Below are 19,126 nucleotides of genomic sequence, written 5' to 3'. Positions count from 1 at the left end.
TATTAATTTAATTTTTTTACCTACGTGACTTTACCGAAAAAACCTACCGAAAAAAACCTAAGAATATTTATTCATCTTCTTGGTTCTTTTGGTAAAGTCACGTAGAATGGAAATAATAAAATAATAGTATTTTTTTTATTTTTTTATTTCCATTCTACGTGACTTTACCGAAAGAACCAAGAAGATGAATTTAGTTTGGAGCTTTCGTGACTGCAGCAATTAAATCGAAATGTTTATTGACGTTGACTCAGCGCAGACGGGGCGTGGTCTAATACACAGAGGCGGGGCCTCCCGCACGGGGGCGTGGCTACACTCAACAGAGCCCCGCCCCGCGCCCGGCTCTAGGCGTCGGCTCGCAACCTCCGTTCCGTGGGCGGATGAGTGCGGCTCATTGACTGCTCCGTTTTTTTTTCTTCTTCAAAACACGTAACGCTTAATTCTGCTTGGTTTTTTTCCTTCCCCACTTAAAAATAAGGAGCAAGAACGCAGGCAAGATGCAGGCGATTAAGTGCGTCGTCGTGGGAGACGGGTGAGTACGGTGCGGTTTAACTCCGGCCTGGTTAGGGCCTTGTGCGGGCTGCAGCCTCGGTCTTGCCTAAGCTTCCCGCCCAGAGCGAGCGGTTCGTGGCGGTAGGGGCTACGAGGCAAGTGATGAGGGGCCTAAGAAGGGCGCGGCCCAGCGAGCGGGGTCTTTTTTGTTTTAAAGGTTATGGTTGGTTTATGTTTATGCACTGAATTGTATCGTGTACCCGTGTTCAAGTGTGTTGCATGGACTGTATTACATTGGTTTTTATGTTGTATAATGTTTGTGCGTATGTGTGTGTGTCCGTGTCCCATGTGTGTATTGTATGTGTACTGTGTATCTGGGTACTGGTTGTGTTGTGTGCCTTTTTTCCATATGTTGTGTGGTTTTGTTATGTCTTGTATGTCTTTGTTCCATATATTTTTGTTGAGTTGATCGTGTTTGTGTCTTCGCATGTTGAATGGCTGTTGTATGTGTGTAGAGAACTGTGTGTGACATTGATCCCAGGTTCCAGCCTTGGCCACGATCACCGCTGGAATGTATTTCAATATTTCCGGATATTTAGCTAGATTTATCTTTAACATTCGCCCGGCTCGGCCGCGAGCCAGATTCGGATGTGTTTTGGTGCCAGGGTATCGTGGTTTGGTTCCGCACGGCAATTGGCCATTAGACAGCCTCACACCCATGAGTGCCCTGGCTTGGCTCGGATGTGCCAGTGGAACAGAGGAGTATATGTGAGAAAGAAGGCTCAGAACCCATGTTCGGTCGGCCAGGTAAAGTTTACCATGGAAAACTGGGCCAAGTCATGTTGCCTGGTTAATGAACCAAACCAGATTGCTTCACATTGCCTGTAAAATGCTGTGTAAATAATTACCTGGCTTTGGTGCGCGTGTGTGTGCTGTAACACTATCTTAATGGGTGCGCTTGTGTGGCACCATTTGCCTCAATATATTGCATGTTCTCCCAACAGAGCCGTTGGTAAGACGTGTCTCCTCATCAGCTACACGACGAACGCCTTCCCGGGGGAGTACATCCCCACTGTGTATGTATCCTGCTGCGCTTTCATCATAATGTATCACAAGCTAATAGTTAGTGTAATAGGAAGCATGAATGTCCCTAAAGCAAATTTCAAAGTGAAGCTTCCTTCCCCAATAAGTTTTACAGCCCTTTGTCAATTGACTACTGGGGTTGTGCAGGTCGCGGGGGTTGTTTGTTCTTACATTACCATGTTGGTCAGTGTGGGTTACGGTCCACAGTGAGGAGCATTGTTAAAATATTTTAAAACATTTCTGAGGTGCAGGGATTTGTGCTATTTCTTAATACCATAAACCAAATGACCCAACAAATTCAGCAAACTTGAAGTTTCAAAACTAACCGTCATTAAAGGGCAAGGCGAAGAGATTATCGCAGCCATTGCCATTAATGTCACCACATGGGATCTGATCTTGTAGTCTTCCACCATTTGGCTTTGGGTCTTTCACTTGCTCACCTACTTATGTGCCTACTCCTATGCTTGTCTCGGTAACCTGTGCACCCAACATCTTCTTCATGCACCTGAATAAAACACTTCTCTATACTTCCAAAGTGCTATATATTTAGTCCATTGAAACTTTACCCTCTTAATTATTGAGAAAATTGATCTTCACCATCTCCTCAGTCACCTGTGATGGATTTAGGTACAGCATGTTTTTTTTCCACTGCTGGATGAAGTTCCTTCCAACACCTTGTCAGTCATGGAGGTTGTTTGATCTTGCTTCACATTGGTCAGTGCATAATCGATATCACTACATAAATGTGCAATCCTCTTACCTCATTATTCTCACTTCCTATTGACATTTGTGATAAATTGTTAGAGGATTATCCCTTACCACCACTATCAGCTTAATTTTTTACAACTCATCCTAGGTTTCCAGTATCCAGCCAGCCTCATTACCATAACCTGTGCATTGTCTGCATGGATTCTGTCAGGGAGACATGATGTGGTGGCTGGTAAGGGATTAAAGAGTTATTAATCCTCTCCCAATATTGTGGCTGCCTTTGACCCACTAAGATCATCCTCTGCCATTGATGATGTGACTCGCTATCCTTTTGTGGCATAATCACTATTGGAGACTCATCTACCTGAGGTAGATATGCCACTTTGTCATCCTACACCCAAGGCCAGAGGCTCTTTAAGCAGCACTTTAATACAACTCCTGCTAATGATGTTTCCCTTCTCCCCAATGATGATGCAGGGGTTGGATTCTAGCCGTTAAATATCCCACTGCTGAGCAAAGATCTCCCCAAGTGTATTACACTCTTCACAGTCTCTTGCCACCTCCATCCAGTGCGTTTCTCCAAACATCTAATCTCATCCCTCAATCAATTTTCAGTGCTTTTTTTCCATGAATCATATCCCAGATATAGGTATTGTCAGCATGAGAAGATTCACACGTTATGGCCGACAATTTGTAAACGTCTGAAGGTATACGTGTGTTGGCATGTTGACATATTCTTTTTTGTTGACAGATGATGGGTATTGCCTCTGAAGGTGGACAGCTTTGATTTGTGTCAAATGGAAAATTCATTAAATGAATGCCATCAAGCAACTGCGTGTTTCTGATATATGAAAATTGTATGCAGCATAAAATACAATGGTATTGTCAGTTTAACACGTAGGCTTTCACAACCAATATCATCCATAATACACAAATCTGGCTGCCGCCTGATGCTGATTGTAATTACTGGCGAAACGTCGTACTCAGATTGTAAATGTTGTGGATTTGCTCTCCAACACACCGGTCTGCTGTACTAGTAATGATTTGGCATGTTCTGTTTACGTGACAAACCTTAATAATTGGCTGTGTCAGGTGGTTGTCGGTTTAACGACACATATCTTGACTTAAAGCTTTCGTGACTGCAGGAATTCATATTATTGGGTCTTTCGGTAAAGTCACGTAGATAGGTTCAAAGGAAAAAAAATATTTTGCTTCCTGATGACAACAAAAATGTTTTTTTCTTCCTGATGACAAACGCTTGTGTTGCAATCGAAACGTCGTAGTTCTTTGTTATTTTTTGTTATTTTCTTTGAACCTATCTATGTGACTTTACTGAAAGACCCAAGAATAAGACCATTTATATTTACACGATCTAACAAAAAAGCCTGTATTATGGACAATGGTATTGATAGTAATATTGGTGCTTTCTAGTGTGGGTGTAGTGATGCATCAGTTTCTTGATTAATATACATTCTTAAGCTTACATCCGTGTATTGAATTAGGTGTACGAATCAAAAATGTGCGATTTGTATAATATTGTGCGTAATGGGTTCATATGAGCCACTCGAGGCCACTACACAAAAATATTAAAGAATAGATGTTTAAGTTGAATTGTGATTTAGAATAATAATTGTTAAATTGAGAGGGGAGAATCATTACTCATCAATTTTAATCACGGAGTGGTTTCTCCATGCAATTTTTAAATAAGCACAACCTGACTCTTGAATGATGTAAGTTATATTACAGTTGAAGCATCGCCTTGCGGCTGTGCTGCTTTAATGTCACAGCTGCTTCTGGGTTCTGCCTAGGCTGGAGGCAACGGTACAGACATATTTAACAGGGGGGACAGGCACATCGAGAGATGGAAGAAATTAGCAATGGGGTGCAGAGCAGATAGGGTGAAGGTTCACTCAAAGCCATTTTAACGATAAGTAGAGCCCAATGCAGATGAGGTGAGGAGGGTCCCCAGAAACAAATACAAAGGGCAACATGGAGAGAAATAGAGATTGAGAGAGATGGACATAGGTAGACATGGAAAGATGCACGGAGACGGACAAAAGACTTGTAGAGAGATGTAGAATGAGACGTAGACGTGGAGAGACAGGCAAAATATAGCAAGACATGAGGAAATGGAGATCCAGAGAGAGATGCACATAGTTACACATGCCCTACATGTGTTTTTGCTCTACAGCCACATTCCAAATGCCAAAGGCCACACAGTACTGTTCGTCCACTCGTCAATTCAAGCACGTTACTCTGATTTTCATAATTGATGTCTCTGGTTTTAAAGTGCCAGTACTAAAACATATATGGAAGACACCCTGTCAAAACTTAGCCATAGGCTTTTGCCTAGAGCCTAGGGAGAAGGGATGCACACGCTTCTCACAAGTGTCCCTAACGCTCTAGGCTCAGGTAGACATTGAAAGCTGTGCCCATTCGTGTCACAATCTATTCCAGCCGATTCACTTAAATACGGTCATTAAATGGGGCATTGGCAAGCTTTCATTGAGGGAACTAAACTCGAGTGGTAAACATTTTGGAGGGGATGGGTATTGGAAAGAGGTAGTTTGGTTAAAGCCACTCAAAACATAGCCAGCTTTTGTGACTCTTACAGGATGCCTTTTGTCTGCAAAAACTGTGAAACCAGAGTTTTTACTTTCATAGACACAGAATAATACAAGCATTTTACAGGCTTACCTAAGATATTGGAAAGTAGCTTATATCTTTACAAAATGTAAATGTACCTGTACACTCCTTTTGTGAAGTCGACTGCTGGATGAGAGCCATGCCATTAGGGCTATCAGGGTTATTTGACCCTACTTCACAGCGCTGGTCAGTGTGGGTTGAACGTCAGGAGCATATATGTGGAAGCATAGAAGTACAGTACAATAAAAGATTTTTCTGTACTGTCTTGTGAAGCTCACAATGTAGCCCTGCATCTTGGCAGCATAGTTTTGAATTATGGAGTAATTTAAATTTGCTGGTATACATGTATGAGTATAGAAGAATATTGTCGTGTAGGTCAGCAGAGTGAAAGTAAGTTTACTACAATTGTGTGATTAAGCATAGTTATATGTATGCTTGATCGGAACGTTTTAGACAGTAGGAGCAGCTCAACACGGTGATTAAAGGCCATGCAATATTATTATAAGGGATGATGGCCAGTGGTCGAGACAAACCACAGTGGCAAGCAAAGGATGGGATATGCATTAAAGGATGTCCACAGTGGGGGAGCGATAAAATCATCTCGTGTGCGTCAGAGTTAAAGATTGGATTGTTGCATCATGAGACCCTGAGAGATGACGGCAGCTTGGAGGTTGCCTTCATCCATAAGTCCATAGATCATGTTTGATTAATTATTATTTATATCAGAATTTTGTCAATTCATTGGCATGTATCAATAATATCTTTGTAAACTTGACAATCTTGTTGGGTGGTGGATTGTTCATGACAAGAATTCCGTCGTAAAACTACTACAACATGGCCGAACCCAAAAACAAATATTGATTACAGTATTGGCTATGACAAACCTATGTTTTGAGTCAACTATCGATATCCGCGGATGGATTATCTGGGTTGCAAATGAACGGTGCATGCAAAATAAACCCGACAAGCAAGCTGATCCTTGTGATTGTGTACGGCAGCTCGTATTCCCTGGTAGTTATCTAATAAGGGGAGGGGGGGCTGTTTGTGCTGACTGCACAGATTTGACAACTACTCTGCGAACGTGATGGTGGATGGCAAGCCGGTGAACCTCGGACTGTGGGACACAGCCGGACAGGAGGACTACGACCGTCTGCGTCCACTCTCTTACCCTCAGACAGTGAGTTCTCTTAAGTGCACACTCGTAGTAGAACTGGCTGCTCAGATAGTGAGTTCTAAGAGCACACTCGTAGCAGAACTGGTTGAATAAGATAGAAAGGAGGACGCTGGGTGGCTCTGGTGTCAAGCGCTGGCAGAGCTGCGATTCTTTGTTAGAATGTGGGTTTCGGCTACCTGTGATTAAACCAAGTTCTCAAGTGTGGCGAATTGATTATCCTCGGGCAGGATACCAATGCCTGCACACACACAAAAACCTGTCACATTCAATTTGGTTGTGCACTTAAATTGGCTGCACTATAGCTCTGATAATTTCTAATATCAGTTTGATTGTCATGTGACAAGCATTTCTCTGCCAGAATGGGTGGGAAAGTGCTGCCCCATCGAGGGACCGCAGGGATGTCATACGTAGTTTTGTGATATCCACTCCGTGGACCGTTCTCTAACACCAAGGTTTGCACTGCTCTTTGAGTGATCTGAATGGATTATTTGTCTCATAACATGACACAGCATAATTGGCATACCGTTAAAAAAAACGAATTAAATGCACGTACCTGAGTTGATATTTGCCTCATCTGAACATCGGGTAGTCAAAACTGTTGCTTAGTTCATTCATTTTCAGAGATCTCCACACTTTTTTGAAGTGCTTATAACTGAGTCGCAGTTGTTTCCTAGGAATTGCAGAATGAGATGTTGCCACTTGCAGACATGTGGCCAAATCACCTGCAATACCCATCTCTTCAGATCTCAGAAGCCAACCAGAGTTTTGCAGGGATAGTGCTTGGATGAGCAACCACCATGAAAAATACAAGTGTTTGCTTTCTACCTTCAGTAGAGGGTAGTGCAGCAAATCCTTTGAATTGCTGTATCATGCTCTAGCATCTGTGCTGCCAGTGGTGAGGCCCTCATCCAGCGGTGGGTTGACAAAAGGGCTCTACATATGGTGTCTAAATGCTTTGCAGTTATGAGACATGCGTTTTGGAAAATGGTTGTTGAAAGGATGGATAGGGTTGTGGGTTATATTATTTGAAACATTTTGAAATTATGATAAAGCCCTCGAGGCATGGATGAGCAGTTGATACAGTATGAAGACGGATGTAGGGAACAATTTTAAGGCGGACAGTTAATCGTAAGGTCATCAGGTCTCTCACAGGCGGAGATGGCAGCAGTGTGCAGAGTATGGGAGAGGAAATTCCCAACATCAAAGGCAGCAGAGGAGCAACCCCCTATGGAGTAGAGGTCGACTGGTAGTGTTGTTTTAGGAAGCCTTGGTTACTAAGTTGTACAGTTAAATGTTGTATCTTTATAGTATCTGCTTGCTATAAGTTAAATTGTTTAAGCCACGAGTGAGGAGCTTTCTTGGTCAGAATTTTATCAATTTATTGGCATGTGTAAATAATATCTTTGTCAACTTAACAATCATGTTTGATGGTGGAGTGTTCATGACAAGAATTTTGCCATGAAACTACTTCTAAATGGACTAACCCAAAAAGGAATATGGAATACAATATTGGCTATGACAAACCTACATTTGAAGTCAACTATCAATATCCGTGTGTGGATTATCTGGGTTGCAAATTAACGGTGCATGTGTAGTGATTGTAGCATCACTACTGTGTACACATGCACACGTGGGACGTCACCATGTGGGGGAGCGTCACTACCACGTGGGTCTACACACACACACATGACGTCATCCCGGCTGGAGGCGGGAATGACGTCAGGGCCGATTCTGGACTCGGGAGGCCACGGCGGTGGTGTGAGGTCGTGGCACTCTGTGACCCCGGCTGGACACGTGACTGGATCCCAGTGGGGGCCGGGGGCACCTCGGGGGGCACGTGGACAGCAGGGGGGGGGGGGGGCTTCGAGAGGGAGGCGTGGCCAGGGTGGGGCCCTGGCACGCCGAGGCCATTATAAGCAGCCTCCTCACGAGGTTCGAGGCTGCCCGTATCAAGAATGAAGATGCATCGTGAAGATCCCAAGAAGAGTCAAGCCTCCAGTCAGCGGACTTGCCAGTAGCCCACCTGGCTGGGTCACGCTAGAGTAGCTGAGAGTTAGAGAAGTGTGTGTTAGCTAGAGTAGGTCGGTGGTCACCACCTTATGCGTAATGTAAGAGTTAATTGTTGTTCAGTAATAAATAGTGTGGCCTCCCAAGAAGTTGTTCGCGCCTAAATTCGAACTCATTAAAAGCTGACAGGCAAAGCTGGTTTAATAATTATTAGATGCCCCTCACTCTGACTCGGTGCAGGTGTTGACCCAATTTATTTATGAAACAATTAAAACAGATGACACATTCTCGTCTTCACCACCATTCTACATAAGTAAGCAATACATGTGTTTCCTAGCCTAATTTACATATTGTCCATCTACAGAGGTAATGCAGACAACTAATGAACAAACAATTGGCCTACCCTTTACACTTGTACTTCACTGCAATAAGTCCTGGGTTCAACTCTTGACTCTGGTGCCTTGCAGTGTGTGGAGTTTATTTTCTCCCACTATTCTGCATGGGTTTCCTCGGTTCTCTGGTTTCCATCTTTTTACTAAAAACAGTGTAACTAGTATTAGTTAATCATCCCAATGCTGATAAAATTATTTGAAAATTACTCGGTGATGCTTTCCTAGGTAAAAAAAGCATAAATATATAAATACACAAATATACCATGCCAAATGCAGCAAAATTACCCAAAGTAGTCTTGACTGAAACCCAAATGGAATTGGTCACAAAGACTGCTTTGAGAGTCTTACACAGGAGAGTGTTTGTGGTGAATATATTAAGAGATTAATGTGAATAGGCTTTGGTTTATACTAAGCGTATGTTGTGGATTTGTTTTAACAGGACGTGTTCCTGATCTGTTTCTCTCTGGTGAGCCCGGCCTCTTTTGAAAACGTCCGTGCCAAAGTGAGCATTGCCACATTCACTCGGCGTTGATTCCGCGTTCGTGGTGACGCGCGGTCATTGCCACAATATGTAACAAACACATTCCTGCGGAGGGAGCTGGTAGGAACGTTGGGTTGCTCGGTCAATGGCCAGGGTCAACGGCGGCGTGGTGTATTCCGTAAATATGGCCGACTGTGAGGGCGGGCACAAGCCGGCGTGAGTAGGTTAAACGTACGGGGTAACCAGCCCCTCCCCACCCAGCCCCACCCCTCCCACCCAGCCCCACCCAACCCCTCCCCACCCAGCCCCACCCTCCCCACCCTCCCCTCCCCACCCAGCCCCTCCCCACCAAGCCCCTCCCTGCACGAGGGACGGACAGAATAATCCCCTGTGGACTGGTGTAACCAGGAGGTTCCTACCAGTATAACAGCACGATGACCAAATCGCTCACAATGTGTCGGTGCTCATCGGACCTCGATTGCAAAGCAGGACCAAACCTGGAGAGTGCTTGGGTGGGCAACCACCATGAATGACAGGTGTCGTAGGTTGGTGTGGGACTACGTGGTAGGCAACAATGCATTGCAGTAAATCTTATTATTGTACTGTATGGCCATTTTCTGAGGGATATCTGAACTTATCCCGAGTCACCTCACCCCACCTAACCCATATTAACCAACCTGGTGAAGTATGGACAGACAACCCCTCCATGAACCGCATGGTGTTGGGAGGCCTCCATCTAGCAGTGGATTGCCGTCACAGAAATGTTCCACACTGTCTTCAACATGGTAACACGGCTGCAGATTTGAGGGGTTCACGAAGACTTCCTTCACATTCAACTAAGCGAGCAAAGGGGTGAATTGGAATATTCAACCAGCCCGTGGGTTGATGCACATGTGTACACAGAGATACGGACACACGGAGATATACACAGCACACTTTTATGCACACAGCATCTCATATACCTGCACTTGTATAAGCATGCAAAGACAAACTTTACCCATATACCCTTTATAAACTCTTGGGCCAAAGACACTGCATACAGCTCCAGCCAGCACATTACTGAAGGGAACCAAACTGAATGGATCTGGATTGAAAATGCTCACATACCTACGCAAAAAAACACACAAACGGAGGCACGCAAAATATACATGCACATATATAACTACCTTTACACAACAGAACAAAGATATGTAAACAAACTAAGATCTCCATGTAGCTTTTATAGACTGTTGGGGCAAGTGTTGTTAGCAAGCACCTATTAAGTTTGCAACGGTATAGGGTGGGGTGGTGTGACTTGCACCATGCCTGGCCACCTTTGTCTCATACTCTTAGTTCTTTCGGTAAAGTCACGTAGGTAAAATTAATAAAAATAAAACAATAAAAATCACGACGTTTCGGAGGCAACACAAGCTTCTGTCTTCACCTGAAGACGTTTCGGAGGCAACACAAGCTTCCGTCTTCACCTGAAGACGGAAGCTTGTATTGCCTCCGAAACGTCGTGATTTTTATTGTTTTATTTTTTATTAATTTTACCTACGTGACTTTACCGAAATAATTAAGAGTATGAATCCTTGCAGTCACGAAAGCTTCAAATCTAGAATTAACACCTTTGTCTCCCCAGTGCTAACGTGTGTACACGCTGCACAAGGTATTCATTTAAGGCTAAGTCAACCAAGAAGCGGCTTTGAACTTTATCAGACCTCACTTGCACTTGATGTTAGCCATGGCTGGGAATCCAACTCAGGTTGTCGTGCAGTGCAGTACACACAAACCCGCAAACAAACGCAAGCAAACAAACACACACGCGATAACACACTTTACCCTTAATCTTTTTTATCCAGTGGTACCCGGAGGTGCGCCACCACTGCCCCAACACCCCCATCATCCTGGTTGGCACCAAGCTTGACCTGCGGGACGACAAGGACACTGTGGAGAAGCTGCGCGAGAAGAAGCTGGCGCCCATCACCTACCCACAGGGCCTGGCCATGGCCAAAGAGATTGGTAGCGATAATGCACCATCGTGCGCAGCCTTGCCTGCACTTGCAATTCCCGCAGTGATATGAGTTGGCGCCATTCTTCCAGCTCAAATGTTATCAAGAAGGCACTTTCTTTCACACGCGGCAATAATAGTCTTCCGATAAAGGGGTGATGTTGCCATATGGAATTACTAAAATGAATCCACAAATATAATATTGATGTAAAAAAGGCACCTTTGAAACAGCTGAAAATCACAAACTAATTCTGGAACGCAAAGTCAATTGCTACAGTAATTGGCCAGTACAGGACTAAACTGGGGCTGTGTGGCGTCTGTGCAGCTTGGAGTCGCGGCTAAAAACAATGCAGCGTTTCTTTTCACGATGTTTTATTTTTAAGCTTCTGGAGTGCAATTCGAAAAAGAGAAAAATATATCCAATTTTGTGTTATTTAGATGTCCCCAATACCCCCGTTATATGTGCAACATGGTTATTTGCTCACATTATCTAGAGGACACATTGTACGCACATACTCGTGCATCGTTGCAGATGCATGTTAACACACATACAATCTCATTGACACATCTATAATTTAATTTTGCGAGCTAAATGTTCAGTGTCATATCCATTAGTTATCAGTGTCATGCGTAAAGGCAAAGCTTTCCGTGGACCGTTGGAGTAGCGGGGAGGAACAGTGGAACAGTGGTTATCGTTCTGTGCCATGAGCTCAACTTGCCAAGTTCAATTCTGGCCCCAACTAACATTGGGGAAGGGTGATTTGTGAACTGGTCCCGGGTCTTTCCACGCTGACCAGCGTGTTTAAGTATGGTCAATCAACCGCCATAACTAACGCCGGGAGGATTGCATACATTAATGGATTGTCAAAGGACTAAATAGGAAATATGATAAATAGAAGTGTTGGTCGAATGTAATTGATGTTAACAGCGACTACGCTATTAAAGTTCGCATACACACTCCCAAGGACCTCAGTAGGTTTGACTACAAATATTCCAGGGAATTGCTATGCTTGTTTCCTTCTGACAGTATTTTTTTTAACATTACATTCTGTATTCTTGAAGCTGTTAATAGAGGTTTGGAATCATTCATTTGTAGGAGTTGTAGCAGCCTCATACCTCTTCTCGATAGTAAAAAAAACTGCATGTCTCTACATGCATGTCTCTACATGCAGTTTTTTTACTATAGTTCAACACACTGGTCAGTGCAGACTGGTGAAGGTGGTGGTGGGAGGGTCCAAAACAGGTTCAGACATCGCTCAACATTTATGATAACTGTGGTCAGGAACAGAACACGTTGCTGAGTTTGTAACACAGTATGCTAACCACAGCGCTACTGCTGCAACTCATTACAATATTATAGATCCGCTAATTCTCCGGCCTAAAAGCTGTGGATTTTACAAACTGCTGTAAAGTGTTATCCTGTACAGGAACGGTTCTTTATATGCACATTGCGCTGGTCCTGCTGCTGCTGCTGCTGCGTTGCTTTACCCGGTGGCTTGTGTGTGGCGTGCGAGCAGGAGCAGTGAAGTACCTGGAGTGCTCGGCGCTCACTCAGCGCGGCCTCAAGACCGTGTTTGACGAGGCCATCCGCGCCGTGCTGTGTCCCCCACCCGCCAAGAAGCGCAAGAAGAAGTGCCAGCTCCTGTAAATCACCGCTTAACTCTCCACACTAACAACACACACTACGAGTGGATTAGCGGACGAGCACCACTTGCATCCGGAGGTTACCGCCAGCGCGAAGTGGTAACGTTGTTTTGGGTTGCGTACGGTTGGCTTCATTATTGGGCTACATGTAGAGGCTGTGACACTGCAGGTGATGCTGACAAATACTATTAAAACAAAATTGTTGTTCTGCGTGATATTGTTTGCAAGATATTAAAACACACTTTCATTTTCTCACCGATTAATGTGCGGCACATGTCTGGTACCTCTTCGTATCGTGTACATAACCACACCGCTTTAATTGTAGAATTTGGAGGACCACTTCTGACCAACTTTACACGGACATGAGAGTATAATAGGGATCAATTAACCTGGCGGAAAGACCCTATTGACATTCATAATTTCTGACTATGGTGACTTTTATTAAAAACAACGGTATAACAACGAGCCAGTGCTGCTGATAATCTTTATTTGAATACCAGCTGCTCGCTTTACATTAATCCAGGATCTAAAGTGTAGTGAGATCAACGGTTTCAACTTGAGCACAAGTAATTCCATAAAAACATCCGTCATTAAAATTACTTTCCCCTTAGCTCGCTACAATGGCTAAATTTCAAAAGGGGATCTAAAAATCAATGTTAAGCATAGAGCGGAATTAATCACCATAATTGTTGCTCACAAAAAATGTCTTGCAATTAACCTTTAAAAAAACAAAAATGCAGTGTCTAGATCACGAAACACTAATAAAAATAATGTAGAAGTGATAAAATGACTGACAAATCATCCGCATAATGGTTTTGGTGAAAGTTGAATTTTGTAAATGCTGAATGAATTGAAAAAAGTACTGCAAGATTAGGGTATGAACTGAATGTTTACAATTCAACCGTTACACTAATGGTTACAGAATTAATGTTTAAGCTGTATAACCTGCAGTTAGTAAAAGATAAGCGCATTGATTGAACAGCGGTCTTTGCCGTTCCATTAAATTCTTGTTAACAGTCTTTTAAGTTTTGTATTTCCCAATTATATTTCTGTTGGTTGTTCACTTTCCGTGGTTTGTGTGGGAAGGTTAGGAATTGCATTAGCGGTTCCCGCCACACAAACGGAACAACGCAAAGCTTTCATCATCACTAACACCGGACACATTCTATTCTGGTCAATCTCGACACCGTGTCAAGGTTTTGCCAGTCGTCTCCTGAATGCGTAGGAACGTGCAAATGAATTAATATCAGGGGGGGGGGGGGGCATGTTTTATGGCGATGCATATTACAGTGTTACAATGCATGTGGCTAGTAGACTATTGGACTGCATATGTCTAGGATTGTGAGGTTTGCTGTGAGGTGGTGTTTGTCAATCTCTTGTCGGCTTGTATGTTCACAATGCCTGGGAGAGGAAAAAAACACGATTAAAAACTACCACACTACAGACACTGCAGCGGCAGCAATTATTAATAATCTTGGTTAAATTCAATGAGACACCATTTCAATAAGTTTCCACAGTACATATATACAGATTCACAATCACAACGTTGAGGTTGGAGGAACCCAATGAGCTATGAAGCTTTTTTTTACAGATGTCCAGTCTGATCTTGTTAGCAAGTAACACGTGCAAGCAGTCTTAAGGAATCTCACGTGATAATGAGCAATCAAGAAGCTTGTAAATTTCGATTTAAAGCTTTCGTGACTGCAGGGATTCATCTTATTGGTTCTTTCGGTAAAGTCACGTAGAAGGGAAGTAATAAAATAATAAAAATAAAACAATAAAATAATTCTCACGACGTTTCGGCCACAACGCAAGCAGCCGTCCTCAGGTGAAAACCAGGTCCGTCGAGGCGACAGAATCTTTCACATGCAACTTGAAAACAGTGAATTCTTGATTGTGAGAATCCTGAAACCAATGCCTTCCAAATTGCCAAATGCAGAGCGGATGAAACAGAAAGCGCAGCCTGTTCCGTCGACATGTGCAGTGTTGCTGTAGATACATCCACCTTCCGTGAATACACTTCTCTTTGGAAGGTGTGAATGCCAAAAAAAAACGTGGGTCTGGCACGATGGAAGGGGCCTGCCTTTATTTTGTGGTTCGGTTTTAGTGTTTTAATTTGCTACTAACATAGTTTACCCCATATTGTTAACTTCAATATTACAGTAGTAGTCGCCCAATATCAGTCCTATAATATGTATTGTTGGTATTCGTATATTACCCAGGGCCAGCACGTTATCATTTTATTAGTTGACAATTTTAAAAATAAATATACTGTATTTAAATGTACCTTTTAAAATTGTGACTAATTAAATAGAACTATGTAGCACCCTCGTATCCGTTGTGATGTCTATATAGGTGTTTGGATGAGAGAGGTGTTCATTTTAAACTGACAGACCACATTTACCTTTGTCATGGTATCCCTGTGTTTCATATGATGCAGAATCCGCATGGCAGTGTAGAAACTTCACCACAGGCAAAATATTATGGTGGTGCTGACATTTTTTGTCATCCACTTGGTCTGGCCAGGTACTGCGGTGGATTATTCCTACCTCGTCAAAGACATCTGGCAAGCCAGCACGAGTAGGCCAAAATACCCACTATAGGCTCTAGAACTGTCTAGTGAAGACCACTGTGCCAACATTGGCACGAGGAAGCAATTCCGGGGCTACAACTCTACCATCCAAATTGATGATCGTTGAGCAGTTGCCATAGCTACAGATCCCCTGGCTTCTGATGGTCTCGGGGTTCCAGGATCAATACGACAAATGTGAGAAGTTGGACTGCTGGTTTTTGTACAGATACCGTGGCAACATCTTATCAATGCACAATATATTGTTTTTTTTGTTCAGGACCGATTTTAATTAAGTGGTTCCAATACTTGTAGTGTAAAATTCACCAATTACCAGGCACGGATATAACAATTCATGTATGGAATTATTCTGATCCCTGGTGGATACAATTACCACTGGTATATTTACATCATTTGAATACCGCAAGTCAAATTTAGAAGCAACAGCAGTAGTAGTGACAAACTTATCATGGCTCACACTCAACTTTGCACCACTATCATACTTTATAATAGCCATATTGTTGTGTACCCACCACACTCTCGGCCACAATCGTGGCTTTCAATGTAAAAATAGGGCCAAAGCACCCCGCGTCAAATTCTAGCTTCAATATCTCAACACTAACCCTGTCTGCTATTTTCACTGTAAAGAGATGTGTGAACAAAACGGTTTTTATTGAAATCTGGTACTTAGATGGTAATTGTATATTTCATCTACGAGTCAATTTAATGTAGCCTCGTAGGGTTGATTTTCAGTTTGAGAGCCCCTGTTTAATTCGCTTAATTTACGTTTGTTGATGTGTTTAGGGGCAATGTGCTCTTTGTACAGACACTGGTACATTATCACTGTTAATATTTTTCATCACAAATAAAGCTGAGCATGCTGTGTATTAAAAACGTAAACATTAAAAGAGGTAACCACCATGTACCGAGCCAGCGGTTCCTAATTTTTTATTGACCAATAATTCCTTACCCTTGAAAAATGTCTTATATTCCCATTACAATTATAACAACTCGTGAGAACTGTTATATAGCTTATGAGCAAAGTATTTACTTGTGCGGGGGAGGGAGGAACTAGTTGTAGCATCGCCACTAGCTGGCAGGCAATACTCAGTTGCAGTTCAGCGGTGTCTACTTTGTGTCGCGTAGACAGTTGCTACCGGGGATCTCCTAGGCTAGTTTGGCTTCGGGCAATGGCATGGTTGAGATGATGTGACTTGGGGTGCTTTCAGATGCCGAGGTATTTCAGTACCCGATAAATGAAGATATTTTACAAATAAAGTAATGGTGAGTTCATCTATAACTAATGTTGCTGACAGAAGCCTGATCTATCGAGGAGGGAGCAATGTGGAGAAACCCTCCCCCCCCCCTTATGTCGTCTCAAATCCTCGGCACTTTCACCGAGCCCTCCTAATGCTTGAGCCCCCAATGATTATGTAAGCCCATTACACTAAACCCAGCTTAACAGGTTAGTGAGTATGTTCAGTTTGCGTCGCGTTTTCTTTATTCCATGCCCATGGACCGCATTGCCACGTTATGCTTATGTAGTATAACGCTACTTTTCCTCAATCCTTGGAACTACATTCATTAAGTGTAACTGCGTAGGTTATAGCGGTTGTGCTGTATACCTCTCAGCGATATTTTTGGGGTTGTACCAAATGTTGTTCGGGACTATGTCCAACTGGTTCCTGAAGAAGCTGCCAGTTCGTGGGGCGAAACGTCGGACATCCTGCCGAACAACACCCAGTACAACCCGAAAGCAAAGTGAGTGATACTCAACAGCATGTGGCCTGAAGTCTATGTCGAGGCTCCAGAAGTCTCACATGCAGAACGCCACAACATTTGGCATTGTGAACTGTTCGTGTGCCACCTTCCTTAAACCTGGCTCCCCCATGTACAAAAGTGCAGGAGATCATGCACACGACATATCCTTCTCACTCTTGTAAACGCCTCATAGAACCGTACCTGCATGTGGCAGAATTATTCACGCAGTCCTTTCCAAACTGCCTCGATTGTAAAAAAAAAATTGCGATGAAATCACATCCGCAGGGTTATTGGAAGTCCACTGTTTCTCCGAAATGAGAAACGAAAAATTTAGTTGCTGCGTACGCGTTCTCGTGGACATGCTGCAATGCTGCTATCCGATGAGTTGGGGTTTTGTGCCACGTGTTTGCTGGACTTTGAGAACAGCGAGCTGCGCAGTTTCAGTTTTGAAGAAGCTCCCAGCACGTGGAGCGACACTTTTGGGACATCATGCCGAACTAAACGCGGCACAGCCCGAAAACATGGGGGGAAAGCCGTAACACTGAGTCAATTTTAATTTGCTGTGCATTGTGGTGAGTTTAAAGGAAAATCAGACGATGCAGACATTAGCACCTTTGTGTATTTTCACTATTTGTCCAAAGGTTTTTCTTTTTTGATTTAAAGCTTTCGTGACTGCAGGGATTCATCTTCTTGGTTCTTTCGGTAAAGTCACGTAGAAGGGAAATAATAAAATAATAAAAATAAAACATAATAAAATAATTCTCACGACGTTTCGGCCACAACGCAAGCAGCCGTCCTCAGGTGAAGAACAGGGCTGTCAGAAAGACAGCGTTGCCGAAACGTCGTGAGAATTGTATTTGATTGTTTTATTTTTATTATTTTATTATTTCCCTTCTACGTGACTTTACCGAAAGAACCAAGAAGAGGGGTTTTTATTTTTGTTCGTGATCGCAAGTGAACTGGTCAGGCTGCTTGTCTGATTTTTCCAGGTCCCTTAAGAAAGTGGCAAAGTGGTGTCGGTGATTTGCTACGAGCTTGGTTTCGTGTTAAACTTCTGGTGAACGAAAACGCGTTTAAATGTAACTCCTAAACCCTACATATGAAGTCTTAATGTTCGTCAAAGATAAATCGTATAATAAAATGTAAACCTCATGACTTTGGTAGTTACCCCTTAATCATGACTTTAACGTCATAAACTATAAATATATATTGATAAAACCTTATTCAATTTCTAATTTGTAAACGTTGCCAATAAGACATTTCTGTATGTTACTATTTTCTAAATCTATTGACAGGTTTGTTTTGACAAATAATTCAGCTTTACCGTGGTATATAATGACAGTTTTTGGTTTTCACTGACGCAGGCGTGCTTGTTGTAATGTAGGTCTACTGCTAATAACCACGTGAAGCATATAGCGGAGATAATGAACACCTGTTTATCTTCGTACATTGATTTGTGACTTTTAGGCGAGTAATAAAAGTGCATGAGGAAACTGGTACAGATGTGTGTGTTTTTGATATCTGAATTCATATTTGTTTTCCGTAAACAATTAATTGTGACCAAATCACCCAGAATGTGCCCGATCTTGTCAGATCTCAGAAGATGAGCAGGATTGAGCCTGAATAGTGCTTTCGTTGCCGACCAACATGCATAACAGGCTTGTTATACGCTGTTGAGAAGCAGCAGAGGGCAGTGGACCAAAATAAATTGTCTCAATTATATAAGTGACCAACGGAATGACAAACCAGATATGGGCATCCATCTCGCGTCTTTTTAAAGTAATGTACAAGATGACGTATGTGTGGGGGCCGTTGGCCCCCGGGGTCCCTCCCGCCAGCATCCCCTATTCCGTTTAAGTTACCCCACCTCCCTATTACTCGCTACGGTTTTGCCGGCATTCGAATGCGACGCCACTAGGGTTACAGCCTCGCGCCGCGCTCCCACGCTGCGAGCATACGTGCGCACATCATCGTCAATCAAACGCCGTGCTCGCAGTATAGCCCTGTGCGGCACGTTACCAATGCGCATCCGTGTCCGACATGTAACGAACGTATGCACACACACACACGCCGCTCCGTGCACTCCAACTCCACACCAACTACGCAAGTTATGATCGCGCACCTGTATCACACACGGAGTGAACACACGCGACACCCACTCTTGCGCCGCTCTGCGCAGCGC

The 19,126-nt window shown here is 43.3% G+C and overlaps 1 protein-coding gene across 2 annotated transcripts; it reads left to right on the top strand.

The window, feature by feature from the left end:
- Window positions 1–323: 323 nt before the first annotated feature.
- LOC133352488 (ras-related C3 botulinum toxin substrate 1) lies at window positions 324–18,441 on the top strand. 2 transcript variants are annotated; one of them, XM_061568166.1, is made up of 6 exons: window positions 324–529; window positions 1,494–1,565; window positions 5,986–6,103; window positions 8,939–9,001; window positions 10,822–10,981; window positions 12,488–18,441. In XM_061568166.1, exons 1-6 carry the CDS (start codon window positions 495–497, stop codon window positions 12,616–12,618), a joined length of 579 nt encoding a protein of 192 aa, XP_061424150.1. In that variant the 5' UTR covers window positions 324–494; the 3' UTR covers window positions 12,619–18,441. The 2 variants fall into 2 exon arrangements, with proteins under 2 accessions (XP_061424150.1, XP_061424149.1); XM_061568165.1 differs by having other exon boundaries at window positions 12,485–18,441.
- Window positions 18,442–19,126: the final 685 nt, after the last annotated feature.

This window comes from Lethenteron reissneri, chromosome 40 (genome assembly GCF_015708825.2).
Source record: "Lethenteron reissneri isolate LAM-NWPU_2019-01 chromosome 40, ASM1570882v1, whole genome shotgun sequence".
NCBI lineage: Eukaryota > Metazoa > Chordata > Hyperoartia > Petromyzontiformes > Petromyzontidae > Lethenteron > Lethenteron reissneri.
This window is presented reverse-complemented; position numbering and strand designations above follow the sequence as displayed.

Coding starts and splice junctions, on each gene's coding strand:
- LOC133352488 (XM_061568165.1), top strand. CDS start 495: ATGCAGGCGATTAAGTGCGTCGTCGTGGGAGACGG. Junction 1,566..5,985: donor GGGGAGTACATCCCCACTGT/GTATGTATCCTG, acceptor CTGACTGCACAG/ATTTGACAACTACTCTGCGA. Junction 6,104..8,938: donor CACTCTCTTACCCTCAGACA/GTGAGTTCTCTT, acceptor TTGTTTTAACAG/GACGTGTTCCTGATCTGTTT.